At 37.9% G+C, this 21,023-nt stretch overlaps 1 protein-coding gene across 1 annotated transcript in view; it reads left to right on the forward strand.

Annotated features, from left to right (window-relative positions):
* Nucleotides 1-21,023, forward strand: part of RNF17 (ring finger protein 17) — a 154,793-nt gene that overhangs the window by 122,969 nt on the left and 10,801 nt on the right. Inside the window, exons 28-31 of the mRNA XM_047722828.1 lie at nt 763-843; nt 4,372-4,497; nt 5,890-5,946; nt 10,202-10,318. Of these exons, the coding sequence (XP_047578784.1) occupies nt 763-843; nt 4,372-4,497; nt 5,890-5,946; nt 10,202-10,318 (381 nt within the window). The remainder of the gene's footprint in view (nt 1-762; nt 844-4,371; nt 4,498-5,889; nt 5,947-10,201; nt 10,319-21,023) is intronic.

The following is a 21,023-nucleotide window of genomic DNA, read 5'->3' on the forward strand; positions in this document are numbered from 1 at the left end:
TAAAAAATCATATAATAAGTGAGGAAACCTAATATCTTCATAGATGGGAAAGTGTAAGATTGTTAAAATATAGCTATTTCTTCATCAAATAAAATCGTAACAGATTGGAAGCTGGATCAGATAAAGGAATGGCATTTCAATTCTCTCTTGTTTCATAACAAATTGAGCTAAAACTTAGTGGACTAAATTAACAATAAACTTACCTTCCCTCATAAAATTTCTGTGGCTCAGGATCCCTAGTGATGCTGCAATGAATATCCACTAGAGGTTCAGGCATCTAAGGGTTCACTGGAATAGAGGAGCCACCTCCAGATAGCTTTCACGTGGCATTGGCAGGTTGAGGCTCCTCAGTGGCTTCTGGCAGGAGGCCCCAATTCTTTGCCATGTAAACCTCTTAACATAAAAACACAACAATCCCTGCTCCTTAGTAAATACATATCATAGGCATTAGGAAAGAACCATGTTGACATATTGGTGTTTTAAAAAAAAGTTTTGTGAATGCTTTGTTTTTAATGTAGGTTTATAATTTTAAAGCATTAAATGCTTCAAGAGAAAACTATTGTGGAACCCCAGGCAAATTATTAGTTTCTTCAGATCATTTTTATCATATACCCATGATATTCTCTTAAAACTATTTGTATATTTTATACTATTATCTACTGTTAACCTGGGTATGGCTACTTTTGTATTCCTTTATCTGCCTTCTGCTCTGTCCTATTTTTTGAAAGTGTGAAAGAATCTGAGTTTATTAATCCCAAATAGGTTGGGAATGTGTGGCAACCAGATGCAATAGAACTCCTTCAGGAACTGCTTTCAAAGAGAGAGGTGGAAATTCACATTATGGTAATGTATATTTACAGCATATATTGTGGATTTAAATTATTTGCTATAAAGTGTTATCAGTAACATAATTTGAGGGATATTTTTATGATGAGCCATGTTCCTGTGTGAATATAATTTATTCATTAATAAGGAAAAGTTACCAGTTGGGTTTCTAGGCTTGTTTTAAATAAACCTAATTTTGAGCAAGTTCCTGAGAACTTCCATAAATACTAAAGTCAGTAATCTGAAAGATTCTTTGTCAGCAACAGGGAGCAGCATCAAAGAACTGGAATTGCTTATAAGCACATGTAGTAGTTTTCAGGATGTTACTGTGTATGTACAACTGTGTTAGATGCAGGTAATTCCTGCCCTCAAAAGAACTTATCTAGTTAGTGAAACAACTAGATACAGGACAAAAACCTAAAAATTACACACTACAAAGAAACATGCCGAGAGCCAAGTGATAAAAAGAGTAAGTGTTTGGAAACAGCCAAGATTCCCTTCAACAGACAAATGGATAAAGATGTGGTCCGTATATACAATGGAATATTATGCCTCCATAAGAAAGGATGAATACCCAACTTTTGTATCAGCATGGACGGAACTGGAGGACATTATGCTGATTGAAATAAGCAGAGAGAGTTAGTTATATGGTTTCACTTACTTGTGGAGCATAAGGAATAACACGGAGGACATTAGGAGAAGGAAAGGAAAAGTGAATTGGGGGAAATTGGAGGGGGAGACAAACCATGACAGACTGTGGACTCTGAGAAACAAAACAGGGTTTTGGAGGGGGGGGGTAGTGGGATAGATGAGCTTGGTGGTGGGTATTAAGGAGGGCACGTATTGCATGGAGCACTGGGTGTGATGCATAAACAATGAATCTTGGAACACTGAAAAAGTAAAATTAAGTTTTAAAAAAAAAGAGTAAGTGTGATAGGAATTCAGAGATGGTAAGAAAAGATGGAAAATTTCTCCTGACCAGGGAAATGGAATGCACAAGTAAACACAGAGAGACAGAACTGAGCATGGCACATTGAGGAAGTAGTTGCTAGAATAATAGAATGTAATAATAATAGAATTATAACGGCTAGATTAATAGGGGTTTTATGAGGGGAAAGTAGTGGTGAATAGGATTTAAGAGAGGTAAAAGTCAACCATTGGCGCACTACATCAAGAACTAGTGATGTACTGTATGGTGACTAACATAACATAATAAAAAATAAATAACCACCAAAAAAGTCAATCATTGGAGCCCTATTGGAGTTTTCTAAGCAGTGAGGTGATAAGTTTAATCTGCAGCTGTGTTTGAGGATTCCAGTAGTAAGGTACAAAACTGTAAGGAAAGTATTTCTGTATGAAAGTTGTAATTATAGGATGATAAAGACTTACCAAGAACCACAGACCCACGTACATAAAACAGTAGAGAAGCTTTATTGTTGCTGATATTAGTATCTCGAGCCCCTGTCTGGTTACTTATAGCCTCTGTGGAAAGTCATGGCAGGTGAAATTTTTTAGTTTATCAAGGTAGCTTTCTTTGCTGCTTAGCTTAACACAGGAGAGCAATTTGTAGTATACCCAAGGCTGCTTAAAATGTCAGAAAGAGTGAACGTGCATGCCCTGCAGCCCTTACTGCCATACCAGAACTTACCCAGACTTGCTTCTGTGTCTTTTATATACTACTAAGAAATACTGAGTACTTCTTTTTTTTTTTAATTTTTTTTAAGACTTTATTTATTTATTTATCTGACACAGAGAGAGATCACAGTAGGCAGAGAGGCAGGCAGAGAGAGAGAGAGGAGGAAGCAGGCTCCCTGCTGAGCAGAGAGCCCGATGCGGGGCTTGATCCCAGAACCCTGAGATCATGACCTGAGCCGAAGGCAGAGGCTTAACCCACTGAGCCACCCAGGCACCCCAATACTGAGTACTTCTTATCAGCTCAGCTCTGTTCTTAGCCTGGAGGTACAACAATGAACTGAAGAGCCAAATTTCTGCCTTTACGGAGTTTCCATTTTAGTGGTGGGAAACAAAATTAAAAACATAACATATAAGGTATATTAGAGGGACGCCTGGGTGGCTCAGTTGGTTAAGCCGCTGCCTTCAGCTCAGGTCATGATCCCAGCGTCCTGGGATCGAGTCCCACATCAGGCCCCTTGTTCTGTGGGGAGCCTGCTTCTCCCTCTGCCTCTGCCTGCCACTCTGTTTGCCTGTGCTCGCTCTCTCTCTCTCTCTGACAAATAAATAAATAAAATCTTAAAAAAAAAAAATAAGGTATATTAGATCGTGGTAAGTGCTAGGAAGAAAATAAAGAAGGAAAGGCCGATGGGGAGGGTGGGGCCAGGAGAAGGTAACATTTTAAATACAGTGGTCAGGGAAGACCTCACTGCAAAAAATGAGGGATAAGTAAAGACTTTAAAATGGTGAGAGGACAAACCATGCAGCTCTCCAGAGAACAATACAGAGAGCTCCAAGCAGGAACACTCCTGGTGGAATGTTAAAGGGATTGGCAGAGAAGCCACTAGGGCTGGAGCAGAAGGAACAAGACAGAGAAGAGTTGGAGATGGGGGAGATTGGTGAAAGTTTTAGCTCTCAAGCTGACCCAGGCAGCCACTTGAGGATTTGATCAAAGGAGTGACATGACCTACCCTTGCATTCTAGTATTTCCAGTCTGCTACACTAAGTGTAGTAGTGGAGCTACTGGAGAGTAAAAAAGATAGGGAGCAGGAAGATCTGCTGGAAGGCAATTACAGTAACTCAGTAGAGACAGTAGGCCTAAGGTGGTACCAAGTGTATATGGTACCTAAGCTATGTACATGTTCAGTACCTAGTAAATGTTAAGTGGACTTAAGAATTTTAAAGCTATTCTCATAACTCCTTCTAAATAGTCATGAATTTCTTCTGATTCCTGCCATTTCTGGATTTTTAACAGAACTTCATTTCTTTACCTCTGGACATTTCTTTCTCCTTCTACTTAGTATAAATTATTAGTATCATCTAAAGGTGATGTAATTTTTTTCTGTTCCAATAACACTTTATTTATGAATACTTAAATTTGGGAATTTCATATAATTTCCACATGCAATAGAATATTACTTTTTTATTTTGTTCTCAACCATTTAAAAATGTAAAGATCCTTCTTAGCTCACACACCATACAAAAACATGTGGCAGGCCAGATTTGGTCCACAGACTATGGCTTGTCAACTTGTGTTCAACACTGTGAGTTTTGTAAAGTGAGGCATCTCTTAAATTCATCTATACCTTCCTTCTAGTACCTAATTCATTGCCTTACTGTAACTTTTTTATAAATAACTAGAAACTCTCTACCTTATGGACATGTAAGCATATTTTAAAGAAACCATGGTAGTAGAATTGCTGTTTTATAACCTGCCAAAATACTAGGAAGAAAATTTTATGAAATGAGCAGCTAGCCAAACTGGTAATACTGTGGTCATTAGAAATCTAATTTCATATTTGTCTACCCTAAAATTTTAATCTTCAAACAGACTTCATTTTTATAGTAATAATCTTGTTTGTTGAACTTAAATAGGAATTACCTGAAAACCCATGGGAGAAATTATCTATTCATCTCTATTTTGATGGAATGTCACTTTCTTATTTTATGGCATACCATAAGTATTGTACTTTTGAGCATTCTGAAGAGATATTGAAAGAAGTAAGTGAGCTATTTTTCTATAAAAATCTAAACTATAGAAAAACAAATTCTGGATAAAATGTCATATAGCGCCTTACACTTCAAGTCTTTAGTACAGTTTTATGTGTCTGATACGTTAAGAAAGTATAGAGAATTATCAATTATTTGTTGAGAAAGCAATGTATCATGCTTTATAAACATCCTAAAAAAGACTTCAGTTGCACTAAGATTCAATTAATGTTTCATATCTTTAAACTTAGTGAAAAGGCCATATGTTATCTAATGTTGTTTGAATGTAGAAATGTAAATTATAAAGTGCTAATAGAATTCACTGCCAGAAAAGGATTCTCTCAGCAGATAATTTTTTTCCTTTTATTTGACATTATAACATTTCCTCCATTTTGCCTTTTAACAGGAAACTCAGAGCTGGATTTTAAGCTTAATTTCAATAAATAGCCCTCTCCAGTTTCCCAGTGCTACTGTTTCTTAATATTTTTTAAAACATAACTAACCTATTATAGATATGTTTTTATATAGCAAGGAATTTTTATTTCTAGACTTACAGTTTACTTGTTAGGTTTTTAAATATTCCTGTTCATAACAGTACACAACCAACCATTGAATGTTCAGTTCAATATAGAAAACTTTCTTCTTCACATAGAAACTGTGATATTACTTTATACACGTAATTCTTGTCAGTTTTTTTCTTATGAGCAGAAGGGTGTGTGTGGTATGTGTGTTGATGTGCATGCATGTGTATTTGTATAAAGGTATACCATCTGTTAAACTGGTTTTATAAAGATTACTAAGTCCCTCCCTTCTAGTTGTACTCTTTAGTGTAAACATTTTTTTAAAATATATAAGAATTTCTTCTCATAATAAACTGCAGCTAGTCCTTGAGCAACACAGGTTTAAACTGCTTAGGTCCACTTACATGTGGATTTTTTACAGGACTGTACATTTATTTTCTCTTCCTTATGATTTTCTTAATAACACTTTTTTTTCTCTAGCTTACTTTATTCTAAGAATACATATATAACACACATAACTTATGAAATATGTGTTAATCAACTTTTTGTTATTGGTAAGCCTTCCAGTCAACAGTATGCTACTAGTAATTAAGATTTCAGTAAGTCAAAAGTTATATGTGGATTTTCATCCCAAACCCTCATGGTGTTCAAAGGTTAACTGTAATTACTATTGACATGTATTTAACATAATTTGAGGATTCTTACTATTGCACTATTAAGATTACTCCAGAACAGTAGATTTTCCCATAGTTAACACAGAATAACTAAGTGAATGCCAACAAGAACATGCACCCAGTTTTTGTGGGGATGAAATATGAAAGTGCCTTAAAAATACTATATAGTTGAAGATGGTTTATTTATTAACAATACTATATTATTTCAGAAGCTAGCAGATTACAATAAAAAGTACGAGGATGAAAGATGGGAAATAAGATTTGAGGTAAGTTTCAACCCAAATATTTCGGAAACTTTGGACACTTCATCAGTACAAAGGATCTAATATAAGATCAGGAAGTAAGCATTTTCTTTTATTACGGCTTTATTGAGATATAATTTACATACTATAAAATTTACCTTTTTAAATTGTACAATATAGTGGTTTTTTTGATAGTCAGAGTTGTGCAGTCATCACAGCTATTTAATTCCATAACATTTCATCATCCCAAAAAGAAGCTCCATACCAACAGGAGTCACTTCCCATTTTTCCCTTTCCCAGTGTCCTGGAAACCACTAATCTTCTGTCTCTCTGGATTTGCCAATTTTGGAAATGTTATAAAATAAAGAGAATCATATAATACATAGCCCCTTGTAACTGGCTTCTTTAGCTGGAATAACATTTTCAAGTTTCATTCACATTGTAGTGTAGTATGTATCCTTCTTATTGCTGAATAATACTCCATTGTATGGATATACCACATTTTATTTATGCATTCCTCTGTTGATGGACAATCTGTTGGGTTTCTATCTTTTTGCAGTTGTGAATAAAGCAGTGAACATTTGCATACAAGTTTTTATGTAGACATCTATTTTTCCTTCTCCTTTGGTATGGACCTAATTCCTACTAGTGGAATTGCTGAGTCATATGGTGACTCTATTTACCATTTTAAGGAACTACAAGACTGTTTTCCAAAACTGATGCACCATTTTACTTATATACTCGGAATGTACAAGGTTCCATTTTTTTCCCATATCCTTATCAACACTTGTTATCTGACTCGTTTCTCACCCATAGGTATAAAGTGGTATCTCATTGTGGTTTTGATGTGCTTTTCTCTCATGACTGATGATGGCGAGAATCTTATCATATGCTCTTTGGCCATTTATTATTTTTTTTTAAAGATCTTATTTATTTATTTGACAGAGAGAAATCACAAGTAGGCAGAGAGGCAGGCAGAGAGAGAGGAGGAAGCAGGCTCCCCGCTGAGCAGAAAGCCCGATGTGGGGCTCGAACCCAGGACCTGGGATCATGACCTGAGCCGAAGGCAGCGGCTTAACCCACTGAGCCACCCAGGCGCCCCTATTATTTTTTTTTTAAAGATTTTATTTATTCATTTGACAGAGAGAGATCACAAGTAGGCAGAGAGGCAGGCAGAGAGAGAGGAAGAAGCAGGCTCCCCACTGAGCAGAGAGCCCGATGCGGGGCTCGATCCCAGGACCCTGAGATCATGACCTGAGCCGAAGGCAGCGGCTTAACCCGCTGAGCCACCCAGGCGCCCCAACTCTTTGGCCATTTATATATTTTCTTTGGAGAAATCTCTGTTCAAGCACTTTGCCCAGGATTTGACACCAAAAGCAAAGCCAACAGAAACAAAATTTTAACAAGTGGGACTACCTCAAACCAAGAAGCTTTTGCACAACAAAAAGGTGGCCTACAGATGGGAGGAAATGTTTGCAAATCCTATATCTGATAAGCATTACTATCCAAAATATATAAAGAACTTACACAACTCAATAGTAAAAAATAAACAATCTGATTAAGGGACGCCTGGGTGGCTCAGTTGGTTAAGCAGTTGCCTTCGGCTCAGGTCATGATCCCAGCGTCCTGGGATCGAGTCCCACATCGGGCTCCTTGCTTGGCAGCGAGCCTGCTTCTCCCTCTGCCTCTGCCTGCCACTCTGTCTGCCTGTGCTCACTCTCGCTTCTCTCTCTATGACAAATAAATAAATAAAATCTTTAAAAAAAAAAAAAAACAATCTGATTAAAAAGTGGGCGGAAGAACTAAATAGACATTTTTTCAAAGAAGACATACAGATAGCCAACAGGTACATGAAAAGGTGCTCAGCATCATCAGTCATCAGGGAAATGAAATTTAAAACCACAGTGTGGTATCACTTTACATATATTAGAATGACCATCATCAAAAAGACAAGAGATAAGAAGTGCTGGCAAGGACGTGGAGAAAAGGGAACCATTGTGTACCAGTAGAGGGAATGTAAACTGGTACAACCATTATGGAAAACAATATGGAGGTTTCTCAAAAAATTAAAATTAGAATTACCCTTCTCAATTTCACTTCTAGGTATATATCCAAAGGAAACAAAATCACTGTCTTAAAGAAGTAACTGCACCGTATGTCCATTGCAGCATTATTTACAATAGCAAGGCATGGAAACAGCCTGTGTCCATCAGTGGATGAATGGATAAAGATGTGGGGTGTGGGTGTATGTTATACACATACACATATATATAACTTTACACAATGAAATAGTGTTCTTTTCAGCCATAAAAATGAAATCCTGCCTTTTGTGACAACATGGATGGACCTTGAAAGTATTATGCAAAGTGAAGTAGGTCAAATACTATATGATCTCACTAATATGTGGAATCTTAAAAACTGAACTCAAATACAGAGAAAATATTGGTGGTTGCCAGGGATGAGTGTATGGGGGAAATGGGTGAAGGCAATCAAAAGATATAAACTTCCAAAGTCCTGGGGATGTAATATACAACATGATGACTATAGTTAACACTGTATTGTATATTTGAAAGTTGCTAAGAGAGTAGATCTTTAATGTTTTCATCAGAAAATGATTGATGTTAGCTAAACTTGTGGTGTTCATTTTACAGTTATATACATATACTAAAATCATTACATTGTATACCTTGCACTAATACAATGTTGTGTGTGAATTATATCTCAATAAAACCGGGAAAAAAAGGAAAATAAAAGTAGAAAATAATGAAAAGAATTCCTCTGCCCATTTTTAGTTGGGTTGATTTTGTGGAACTATAAGAGTTCTTTACATATTCTATACATAAGTCCCTTATCAGATACATGATTTGCAGATATTTCCTTCCATTCTATGAGTTGTCTTTACACTTTGTTATTAGTATCCTTTAAAACACCAAAGTTCTAGGGTTGTTTTTTTTTTAAGATTTTTTTATTTACTAGAGAAAGAGAAAGAGTGAGCACAAATGGGGCAGAGAGGCAAAAAGAGAGGGAGAAGTAGACTCCTGGCTGAGTAAGACCCTGAGCCAAAGGCAGACGCTTAAAACCAACTGAGCCACCCAGATGCCCCTAAAACACCACAATTTTTAATCTTGGTGAAGTCTAGTATATATGCTTTCTTTTTTCCACTTGTGCTTTTTGGTGCAGGAAGTAAGAGTTTTAATGAAAGTTCCAATTATTTATAAGTAGAATTTTATTTCTGTGATTATAAAAATAAAAAATGTAGTATAAAGTGCTTTGTAACAAATCAATAATATAGCAGTCAGTAATCAGTGTTCACTGAATGCTACTAAGTGGTTCAGATAGGTTTTATTCTGTTTTGTCACCAGTTTGGAAATATAAATAGTAATAAACTAATCTAGTTTGAATGTGATCATTTTACTTTTTATGCTAATTACAATATTTAAAACTCTTTAAACTTTCCTAAACACCACCTACATTTTTATGTTTTTGTTTTTAACAACTACTGACTGCCAGGTTCCTCTTGGGAATCACCTAACTTTTTTTTTTTTTCCAGAGTTTAAAGAGAGCAAACTTTTTTTGATGATTTTAACTTAAATCTTCTTTTGGCATTTCATATATTATTTTAGGCTTGGTTTTTTTTTTTTTTTTTAAGACTTTATTTATTTATTTATTTGACAGAGCACAAACAAGGGTAGTGGCAGGCAGAGGGAAAAGGAGACACAGACTGAGGGAGAGGAGGAAGCAGGCTCTTGTGGGAGCAAGGAATCCAGTGTGGCACTCGGTCCCATGGGATCATAACCCAAGCTGAAGATGGTTGCCTAACCAGCTGAGCCACCGAAATGCCCCATATTACTTTGTCTTTACTGTAAAATATGTACTTACTCTAAAAATAAATGGAATACTATAGAAATGTGAATAGAAAAATGTACCCCTTTCTATACCTCAAATAATTGAGTGGCAATTACTGTTAGCTGTTTGTTAGCCATTCTTCTGGAGTATAGGTAAATAGGTATAGGTAAATAGGTATACATAAACATATATTTATATGAATGTTTTAACACAAATTTTTTTTAATTGAGGGAACAAAAGGGTGTTAAAGGTCTTTACTCACATTTTGGTCTTACTAAAACAGAATCATTTTGTGGTATCCATTATCTAAGAGAGTTTGCTTTCTGCTAATTGAAAATAAATTGGCAGTGTAATGAATTTTATTGAATTTTAATAAAGTACTAGATTTCTGTAATGGTCATTCTGAAATTTGAATTTATTTGTGGTGCTTTAGGAATTGCTTTTGTCTGAAACAGAGACTCCTATTTTACCACCATATTTGCCTTCTTCTCTGCCTCCCCCAGAAGAACTCTATGCTGTTCAAGTTAAGCACGTTGTCTCACCTAATGAAGTATGTAATCTAAATGATTAGTTGCTGATTGAAAATGTAACAGGAAATCTTAGTCTTAAACTCTAGGTTTGACTTTTTATGCTTATACCCTCCTTTTTTCAAATTTCATTTAAATTCTAATTAATTAACATATAGTATAGTATTGGTTTGGGGAGTAGAATTTAGAATTTAATGATTCGTCACTTAGATATAACACCCAGTGGTCATCATAACAAGTACCCTCCTTAATACTTATCATCACGCATTTATCCCATCCCCTGCCATCAACTGTCAGTTTGTTCTCTGTAGTTAAGAGTCTCTTAAAAGGAAAAGGAGACACAGACTGTATTTCCCTGATGCCGAGTCATGTGGAGCATTTTTTCATGTGTCTGTTGGCCATCTGGATGTCTTCTTTGCAGAAATGTCTGTTCATGTCCTCTGCCCATTTCTTGATTGGATTATTTGTTCTTTGGGTGTTGAGTTTGCTAAGTTCTTTATAGATTTTGGACACTCGCCCTTTATGTGATATGTCACTTGCAAATATCTTCTCCCATTCTGTCAGTTGTCTTTTGGTTTTGTTAACGGTTTCCTTTGCTGTGCAAAAGCTTTTGATCTTGATGAAGTCCGGATAGTTCATTTTTGCCCTTGCTTCCCTTGCCTTTGGTGATGTTCCTAGGAAGTAGTCGCTGCGGCTGAGGTCGAAGAGGTTGCTGCCTGTGTTGTCCTCAAGGATTTTGATGGATTTCTTTCTCACATTGAGGTCCTTCATCCATTTTGAGTCTATTTTCGTGTGTGGTATAAGGAAAAGGTCCAGTTTCATTTTTCTGCATGTGGCTGTCCAATTTTCCCAACACCATTTGTTGAAGAGGCTGTCTTTTTTCCATTGGACATTCTTTCCTGCTTTGTCGAAGATGAGTTGACCATAGAGTTGAGGGTCTATTTCTGGGCTCTCTGTTCTGTTCCATTGATCTATGTGTCTGTTTTTGTGCCAGTACCATACTGTCTGAATGATGATAGCTTTGTCATAGAGCTTGAAGTCCAGGATTGTGATGCCACCAACTTTGGCTTTCTTTTTCAACATTCCTCTGGCTATTCGAGGTCTTTTCTGGTTCCATATAAATTTTAGGATTATCTGTTCCATTTCTTCAAAAAAAAAAAAAAATGGGTGGGATTGTGATGGGGATTGCCTTAAATGTGTAGATTGCTTTAGGTAGCATAGACATTTTCACAAAATTTGTTCTTCCAATCCAGGAGCATGGAACATTTTTCCATTTCTTTGTGTCTTCCTCAGTCTCTTTCATGAGTACTTTTAGCTTTCTGAGTACAGATTCTTAGCCTCTTTGGTTAGGTTTATTCCTAGGTATCTTATAGTTTTGGGTGCAATTGTAAATGGGATTGACTCCTTAATTTCTTTCTTCTGTCTTGTTGTTGGTGTATAGAAATGCAACTGATTTCTGTGCATTGATTTTATATCCTGACACTTTACTGAATTGCTGTACAAGTTCTAGCAGATTTGGAGTGGAGTCTTTTGGGTTTTCCACATATAGTATCATATCATCTGCAAAGAGTGATAGTTTGACTTCTTCTTTGCCGATTTGGATGCCTTTAATTTCTTTTTGTTGTCTGATTGCTGAGGCCAGGACTTCTAGTACTATGTTAAATAGCGGTGGTGATAATGGACATCCCTGCCGTGTTCCTGACCTTAGCGGCAAAGCTTTCAGTTTTTCTCCATTGAGAATGATATTTGCGGTGGGTTTTTCATAGATGGCTTTGATAATATTGAGGTATGTGCCCTCTGTCCCTACACTTTGAAGAGTTTTGATTAGGAAAGGATGGTGTACTTTGTCAAATGCTTTTTCAGCAACTACTGAGAGTATCATATGGTTCTTGTTCTTTCTTTATTAACGTGTTGTATCACATTGATTGATTTGCGGATGTTGAACCAACCTTGCAGCCCTGGAAAAAATCCCACTTGGTCGTGGTGAATCATCCTTTTAATGTACTGTTGGATCCTATTGGCTAGTATTTTGGTGAGAATTTTCTCAACTGTGTTCGTCAAGGATATTCGTCTGTAATTCTCTTTTTTGATGGGATCCTTGTCTGGTTTTGGGGCCAAGGTGATGCTGGCCTCATAAAATGAGTTTGGCAGTTTTCCTTCCATTTCTATTTTTTGGAACAGTTTCAGGAGAATAGCTGTTAATTCTTTAAATGTTTGGTAGAATTCCCCTGGGAAGCCACCTGGCCCTGGGCTCTTGTTTATTGGGAGATTTTTGATGACTGCTTCAATCTCCTTACTGGTTATGGGTCTGTTCAGGTTTTCTGTTTCTTCCTGGTCCGGTTTTGGTAGTTTATATGTCTCTAGGAATGCATCCATTCCTTCCAGATTGTCAAATTTGCTGGCATATAGTTGCTCATAATATGTTCTTAAAATTGTTTGTATTTCTATGGTGTTGGTTGTGATCTCTCCTCTTTCATTCATGATTTTATTTATTTGGGTCCTTTCTCTTTTCTTTTTGAGAAGTCTGGCCAGGGGTTTATCAATCTTATTAATTCATTCACCGAACAAGCTCCTGGTTTTGTTGATTTGTTCTATTGTTTTTTTGGTTTCTATTTCATTGATTTCTGCTCTGATCTTTATGATTTCTCTTCTCCTGCTGGGTTTAGGGTTTCTTTCTTGTTCTTTCTCCAGCTCCTTTAGGTGTAGGGTTAGGTTGTGTATTTGAGACCTTTCTTGTTTCTTGAGAAAGGCTTGTATCCCTATATATTTTCCTCTCAGGACTGCCTTTGCTGTGTTCCACAGATTTTGAACCGTTGTGTTTTCATTATCATTTGTTTCCGTGAATTTTTTCAATTCTTAATTTCCTGGTTGACCCATTCATTCTTTAGAAGGATGCTGTTTAGTCTCCATGTATTTGGGTTCTTTCCAAATTTCCTCTTGTGATTGAGTTCTAGCTTCAGAGCATTGTGGTCTGAAAATATGCAGGGAATGATCCCAATCTTTTGATACCGGTTGAGACCTGATTTAGGACCCAGGATGTGATCTATTCTGGAGAATGTTCCATGTGCACTAGAGAAGAATGTGTATTCTGTTGCTTTGGGATGGAATGTTCTGAATATGTCTGTGATGTCCATCTGGTCCAGTGTGTGATTTAAGGCCTTTATTTCCTTGTTGATCTTTTGCGTGGATGGTCTGTCCATTTCAGTGAGGGGGGGTGTTAATGTCCCCTACTATTATTGTATTATTGTCGATCTGTTTCTTTGATTTTGTTATTAATTGGCCTATATAGTTGGCTGCTCCCATGTTAGGAGCATAGATATTTAAAATTGTTAGCTCTTCTTGTTGGACAGACCCTTTGAGTATGATATAGTGTCCTTTCTCATCTCTTATTATAGTCTTTGGCTTAAAATCTACTTTATATGTTTCCACCCCAGCTTTTTTCTGATGTCCATTAGCATGGGAAATTGTTTTCCACCACCTCACTTTAAATCTGGAGGTGTCCTTGGGTCTGAAATGAGTTTCTTGTAGACAGCATATCGATAGGTTTTGGTTTTTTATCCATTCTGATACCCTTTGTGTTTTGATTGGGCCATTTAGCCCATTTACGTTCAAGATAACTCCTGAAAGATATGAATTTAGTGCCATTGTATTGCCTGTAAGGTGACTGTTAACTGTATATTGTCTCGGTTCCTTTCTGCTCTACTGCTTTTAGACTCTCTCTTCGCTTAGAGGATCCCTTTCAATATTTCCTGTATGGCTGGTTTGATGTTGGCAAATTCTTTTAGTTTTTGTTTGTCCTGGAAGCTTTCAATCTCTCCTTCTATTTTCAATGTCATCCGACTGGATATAGTATTCTTGGCTGCATATTTTTCTCATTTAGTGCTCTGAATATATCATGCCAGTTCTTTCTGGCCTGCCAGGTCTCTGTGGATAAGTCTGCTGCCAGTGTAATATTTCTACCATTGTATGTTACAGACTTCTTGTCCCAGGATGCTTTCAGGATTTTCTCTTTGTCACTAAGACTTGTGAGTTTTACTATAAGATGACGGGGTGTGGACCTATTTTTATTGATTTTCATGGGGGATCTCTGTGCCTCCTGGATTTTGATGCTTGTTCCCTTTGCCATATGAGGGAAATTCTCTACAATAATTATCTCCAATATACCTTCAGCCCCCCTCTTTCTTCTTCCTCTGGGATCCCAATTATTCTAATATGGTTTCGTCTTATGCTATCACTTCTCTCTCGAATTCGCCCCTCGTGGTCCAGTAGTTGTTTGTCTCTCTTTTGCTCAGCTTCTTTATTCTCTGTCACTTGGTCTTCTATATCACTAATTCTCTCTTCTGCCTCATTTATCCCAGCAGTGAGAGCCTCCATTTTTTATTGCACCTCATTAATAGCTATTTTGATTTCAAGTTGGTTAGATTTTAGTTCTTTTATTTCTCCAGAAAGGGCTTTTACTTCTACAGACAGGGTTTCTTTAATATCTTCTATGCCTTTTTCGAGCCCAGCTAGCACCTTGAGAATCGTCATTTTGAACTCTAGATCTTACATATTACCAATGTCCGTATTGGTTAGGTCCCTAGTCTTTGTTACTACCTCTTGTTCTTTCTTTTGTGGTTTTTCTGGCTTCTCATTTTTTCCAGATAAGAATATATGAAGGAGAGAATAAAATAGTAAAAGGGTGGCAAGGACCTCAGGAAAATGTGCATTAGCCAAATCATAAGAGACTCCAAATTGTGGGGGGAAAACGGAGGGTAAAAAGTAGTTCAAAAAATTTTTAAAAAGAAAATATATATATATTAGACTGGTGAGTAGAACAGAGCCACCCACTTAATTATGGGAGTATTTTGGTGTCTTAGAAGAAACTACCTCCCAAAATTTTAAAGAAAGAAAACACACACACACACACACACACACACACACACACACACACACACAAATAAGGGTAAACATGATCAAGGGATGGAATATGAGTATAAAGATGAAAATTTTTTTTAAATTCTTAAACAAGTAGTTGATAAGCAAGTTGGTTGGGAAAAAAAAAGCAAAGTGTAGAGAATTTGCTGAGGCTGGAGCCTAGAACAAAGCCCTGTGCTAGATTTAGGGTATATTTTGATCTATTAGAAGAAGTTGTATCCCAAAATTTTTTAGATGGAAAAAACTGTGTATACAAAAACTAAAGTTAGATACAATGAGGGATAAAATATTACTATAATAATGAAGGTTCAAAAAGATTTTTTTTTAATGAAAGGTATTGTTAAGATAAACTAGTTAAAAAACGTTAAAAGAGGAAAGAGTAAAAGTTTAAAAAATTAGAATAAGAAAAAAAAATTTTTTAAATTAATTAACTTTGCAAGACTAGAGAATCATGGGGAGAAAGCCATGAATTCCATGCTTTGCTTTCTCCTCCTCTGGAATTCTGCTGTTCTCCATGATAAGTGAACTTGGTCTTGGCTGGATTTCTTTCTCATCTGGGGTTGGGGCCTTTTGTAGTTCTCAAGTGTCTGCCCAAGGCAGTATTGCATCACCCTTGCCAGGGGCCAGGCTAAGTAATCTGCTCCAGTTCGCTCTCGGAGCTTTTGTTCCTTGAATGCTTTCCGTAGAGTTCTGGAGGATGGGAATGAAAATGGCAGCCTCCCAACCTCCGGTGAAGAGGAGCCAAGAGTTCAGGGCCCCACTCCTCAGAGCGCCCTCAGAGAAAAGCACTCAATCACTTCCGTCTCCCTGGTCTCCAGCCGTACCCCGAGCTCACCCAGCCTGTGATCAAGCGTCTCTGTCTCTGGCACACAGCCCCACCTGGAATCTCCAAAGCAGATCCTGGCCACTCTTCCCCGGGGGATCTCCTGGGATCTGCCACTTTTGGGATCCCTGCTCACAGAGCAGTGGCCTAACTGTGCCACAGATCACAGTTTAAGGTAACCCTGAGTTGAGAGCTCACTCCTCAGCTCTGTCTATGAAGCCAGCTTCCCTGCTCTAATACCTGCAAGCTCTGCGACACTGACACCCCTGATCCCTCTGTGACCCCGTGGGACCTGAGACCATGCTGTCCTCGGCTCCACCCCGGCTTAGCCTCTGGAGCGATGTCTCTCAATGGAGCAGACCTTTAAAAGTTCTGATTTTGTGCTCCATTGCTCTGCTGCTTGCCAGGAGCCGGCCCCTCTCCTCACGGTCTATCTTCTTTTCGCTTTGAATTCACTTCTCCTCAGGTCCTACCTTTCAGAAAGTGGTCGATTTTCTGTTTCTAGAACTGCTGCTCTTCTCTTCCATCTCCTGTTGGATTTGTGGGTCTTCGGAATGGTTTGATAAACTATCTAGCTGATCTCCTGCTACCTGATGTCATCTCAGCCTGCTACTCCTCTGCCATTTTGACTCCTCTTCCTCATAATATTCTTATAATTATTCTTCTTATAATTATTTGTAGTTCTGTAGTTGTGATGTGTCCTCTTTCATTCATTATTTATTTAGGTCTTTTCTCTTTCCTTTTTAATAAGTTTGGCTAGGGGTTTATAAATTTAATTCTTTCAGTGAACCAGCTCTTAGTTTTGTTGATCTGTTCTACTGCGTTTTTTGTTTCTATATCATTTATTTCTGTTCTGATCTTAATTATTTCCCTTCTTCTACTGGCCTTAGATTTGCTGTTCCTTTTCTCCCTCCTTGACGTGTAAAGTTAGGTTGTTCATTTGAGACTTTTCTTGCTTCTTGATGTAGATTTGCATTGCAGTATATTTCCTTTTAAGATCACTTTTGCTGTATCCCAGAGGTTTTAGACTACCATGTTTTTATTTTCGTTTGCTTCCATTTATTTTTTTATTTCTTAATTTCCTTTTCAACCAGTTTATTCTTCAGAAGGATGTTCTTTAATCTCCATGTATTTATGATCTTTCCATATTTTTTTTCATTATGTTAGTCACCATACAGTACATCATTAGTTTTTGATGTAGTATTACATGAGTCATTGTTTGCGTAAACACCCATATTTTTTCCTTGTGGTTTAACTTCAAGTTTCATATTGTTGTGGTCTGAAAATATGCATGGTATGACCTCGATCTTTTTATACTTGTTGAAGGCTGATTTATGACCCAGTGGGTGATCTATTCTGGAGAATGTTCCATGTGCACTCAAAAAGAATGTGTATTCTGCTGGTGTATTCTGAATATGTCTGTTATGTCCACCTGGTCCAGTGTGTCATTCAAAGCCTTGTTTCCTTGTTGATTTTCTGCTTAGATAATCTGTCCATTGCAGTAAGTGGGGGTATTAAAGCCTTCTACTATTATTGTATTATCATCAATGAGTTTCTTCACTTGTTGTTAATTGATTTATATGTTTGGGTGCTCCCAAGGTGGGGGCATAAATATTTGTAATTGTTAGGTCTTCTTGTTGGATACACCACTTAAATATGACATAGTGCCACTTTACATCTCTTGTTACAATTTGTGGTTTAAAATCTAGTTTGACTAATTTAAGTATGGCTACTCCAGCTTTCTTTTGGCATATATTAGTATGATAGATGTTTCTTTATCCTCTCGTTTTCCATCTACAGGTATCTTTAGGTCTAAAATGAGTCTCTTATAAGGCAGCGTATCGATGGGTCTTGTTTTTTAATCCATTCCGATGCCCTGTGTCTTTTGATTAGAACATTGAGTCTCTTTACATTCAGAGTAATTATTGATAGGAATTTAGTGCCATTGTGTTAACTGTAAAGTTGGTGTTTGTGGTGATGTTTTCTTTCCTTTCTAGTCTTTGTTGCTTTGGGTCCTTTTTTTCCCCCACTCAAAGAGTCCCCTTCAATATTCTTGCAGGACTGGTTTAGTGGTCATGAACTCCTAGGTTTCTTTGGGAAACTCTTTATCTCTCCTATTCTGAATGACAGCCTTGCTGGAGTTGGCTGCATATTTCTCCCATTCGGCATGTTGAATATATTTATCATTGTTTTCTGGCCTGTCAAGTTTCTGTGGATTGATCTGCTACAAACCTCATCCATCCTCCCTCGTAGGTTAAGAATTTTTTCCCTTGCTGCTTTCAAGATTCTTCCTTGTTTGTTTATTTTGTGAATTTGACTATGATATGTCTTGGTGGTGATGGTCACCACCATTGCTGAATTTAATGGGAGTTCTCTGTGCTTGGATTTCATTGTCTGTTTCCTTCCCAGCTTAGGGAAATTTTCAGCTATACTTTGCTCAAATACACCTTCTGCCTCCTTTTCCCTCTCTTCTGGGACTGCTATGATATGAATGTTATTAAGCTTTAAGGAGTTGCTGAGTTCCTTAAGTCTGTATTTGTGATCCAATACCTTTCTTTAGGTCTTCTTTTCAGCTTGATCATTTTCCATAATTTTATCTTCTGTATCACTGATTCATTCCTCTGCTTTGTCCATCCTCATTGTCAAGGAATCCAGTCAGTAACAACATTTTAAATTTTGGCCTGACTGGTTTTTAGTTCTTTTATCTCTGCAGTAAGGAATTTTCTAATGTCTTCTATTCGTTTTCAAGCCCAGCTACCATCCTTATAAATTTTTAAAATTCTTTTTCATACAGATTACTTACATCTGTATTGATTAAATCTCTGGCTGTTAGTTCTTCCCGTTCTTTCTTTTAGGGTGAATCCCTCCATCTTGTCATTTTGTCTAGGTTCCTGTTTTATTGTATGATAGCTAGCTTGTCATATTCCTGCTTCTGAGAATAATGACTATATTAAGAAGAAGTCCAAAAAAAGTGGAGGGATTCTATATCACTCTGTTGTTGTGTTTTGATGTTCCTACCCTCAGGTCAGTCCTCTGCAGAGTTTCTCCTTGCCTGCAGTGGTGGAGGCATGTTTAGACCCTGTCCACTGTGTGGCAAGTTTTAACTAGGTGTGTCTTGGTCTGCTTATTAAAAGAAACTAGATCCAAAAAAAATTAAAAATAAAAAATAAAGGAGAAGCAACAGCTAGATCCTACTTCCCCTAGAACTGAAGCTTTGCAGCACTCTATGATCAGTAGATTTGGTGCATATGAGAGGTTTGTGCTGATTTTCTAGGGAAGAACCTGCTGGACTGATTCTCAGGCTGACTTGTCCTAGTGGAGTTGCACTTGCAAGGCACAGCGGAGTGGAGCTTGGTGGTCTCCACGAGGGGGGTGCTTTGTTGCTCCCTGAGGTCAGTCAGTGCTGATGGAAGGGAGAGGGGGAAATGGCATCATCCTGCTCTCTCATCCCGAGTGGGGAGTTCAAGCCTGCCACTCTTCTGGAAGCCCTCACAGAAGAGCAAACAGTCACGCCTCTTATGCCCCCAGCTTCTGTTAGATTCCTACCTTCACCCTGTCTTTGTCCAAGTTGTCTGTCTGCTTAGGTGGCACAGTACTCCTATAGTACTCCTATGTTTTATCTCAGGCATATGGCTGTGTTTCAAAACTCTAAATTTTATGGACCCACTGGGCATAGATCCATACTGATCCTCTTGGGGAGGGTCTTGCCATGCTTTTGCCATTTGCCAATTTGTCCCATAAAAGTAGTTGCATGACAGGCAGTTGTTTAGAGTCTATGGTTAAGTGTAGCAAAAAGCCAACACCAAGGCTTATTGCTCTCAGTTGGTGTCTGTTCCTGTGTTAGGGAATGGGGCGGTACGTTGGCACCACCAGTTCTTCTGTCCCTGGAAAAGCTGTGCCACCAGTCCCAGATGCACTCCAAGAAGGGAAACTTTCTCGCCTTACTACCTAGAGGATCCTTAGACCATACTGCCTATTCCAGGGTCTCAGCCCTCCTTCCCAGTAGGAGTACCACTAAGCCCACCAGGCATGACCTCAGTAATAACATGGACTTCTAAAACTTCAGACTTTGCACTCTGATGCTTATAGTAATATGTGGGAATCCACATTTCTCTTTTTCCCAGTCAGTAGTTTTGGAGAACAGTTTTTCTTGTGTCATCCCCTACGTGCTGCTTCATCCTTTCTTTCCCTCCCTCTCTTTTTCTCTCTCTCCGCAGTCAGGGCTCCCTTCCCTCCATGGCACTCACTGTTCTTTTCTCCCCCAATCCATTCTCTGCAGCCCCTAGTTTCCACCTGGTGGTCATTTTTCTACTTGTAGAAGTGCAGTTTTCTTCTCTCAGTCCTCAGATCAATTTCTCAGGTGTTCAGAATGATTTGATGTTTATTTAGCGGTGTAAAAGGGACAAGGCAAGCCCAGGGTCCCCTACTCCTCTGCCATCTTAACTCTTCTTCTCATCTTTCTGATTTTAAATAGTTGACCTCCAGTGTGCCAACTGTATAATTTCCTCTTCAGACATTTGTTAATGAAGCAAGTCTTTCTTAAGGACTTGCTGGGTTTCAAGTGTCTATTTATGTCAATATTAAATTTTTTTTTAAGATTTTTTTTATTTGACACACAGAGAGAGATCACAAGTAGGCAGAGAGGCAGGCAGAGAGAGAGGGGGAAGCAGGCTCCCTACTAAGCAGAGAGCCCGATGTGGGACTCGATCCCAGGACCCTGAGATCATGACCTGAGCCGAAGGCAGAGGTTTAACCCACTGAGCCACCCAGGCGTCCCTCAATATTAAATTTTTAAGGCAGAACTGTTTCCATCTTTGAAATCTTAAACATCTCATTTCCTGGTCCTCTTCCTACACTGAACTCTAGATACTCTTTATTCTGCTCTGTTTTTCCATGCCATTTATCACCTTCTAATACATTTTCTTACTATGTGTGTCTGCTTCTCCCTATTAGAATGTAACTACATGAAGACTGGGAGTTTTGCCCCT

Source organism: Lutra lutra, chromosome 3, assembly GCF_902655055.1.
Source record: "Lutra lutra chromosome 3, mLutLut1.2, whole genome shotgun sequence".
NCBI classification, from domain to species: Eukaryota; Metazoa; Chordata; class Mammalia; order Carnivora; family Mustelidae; genus Lutra; species Lutra lutra.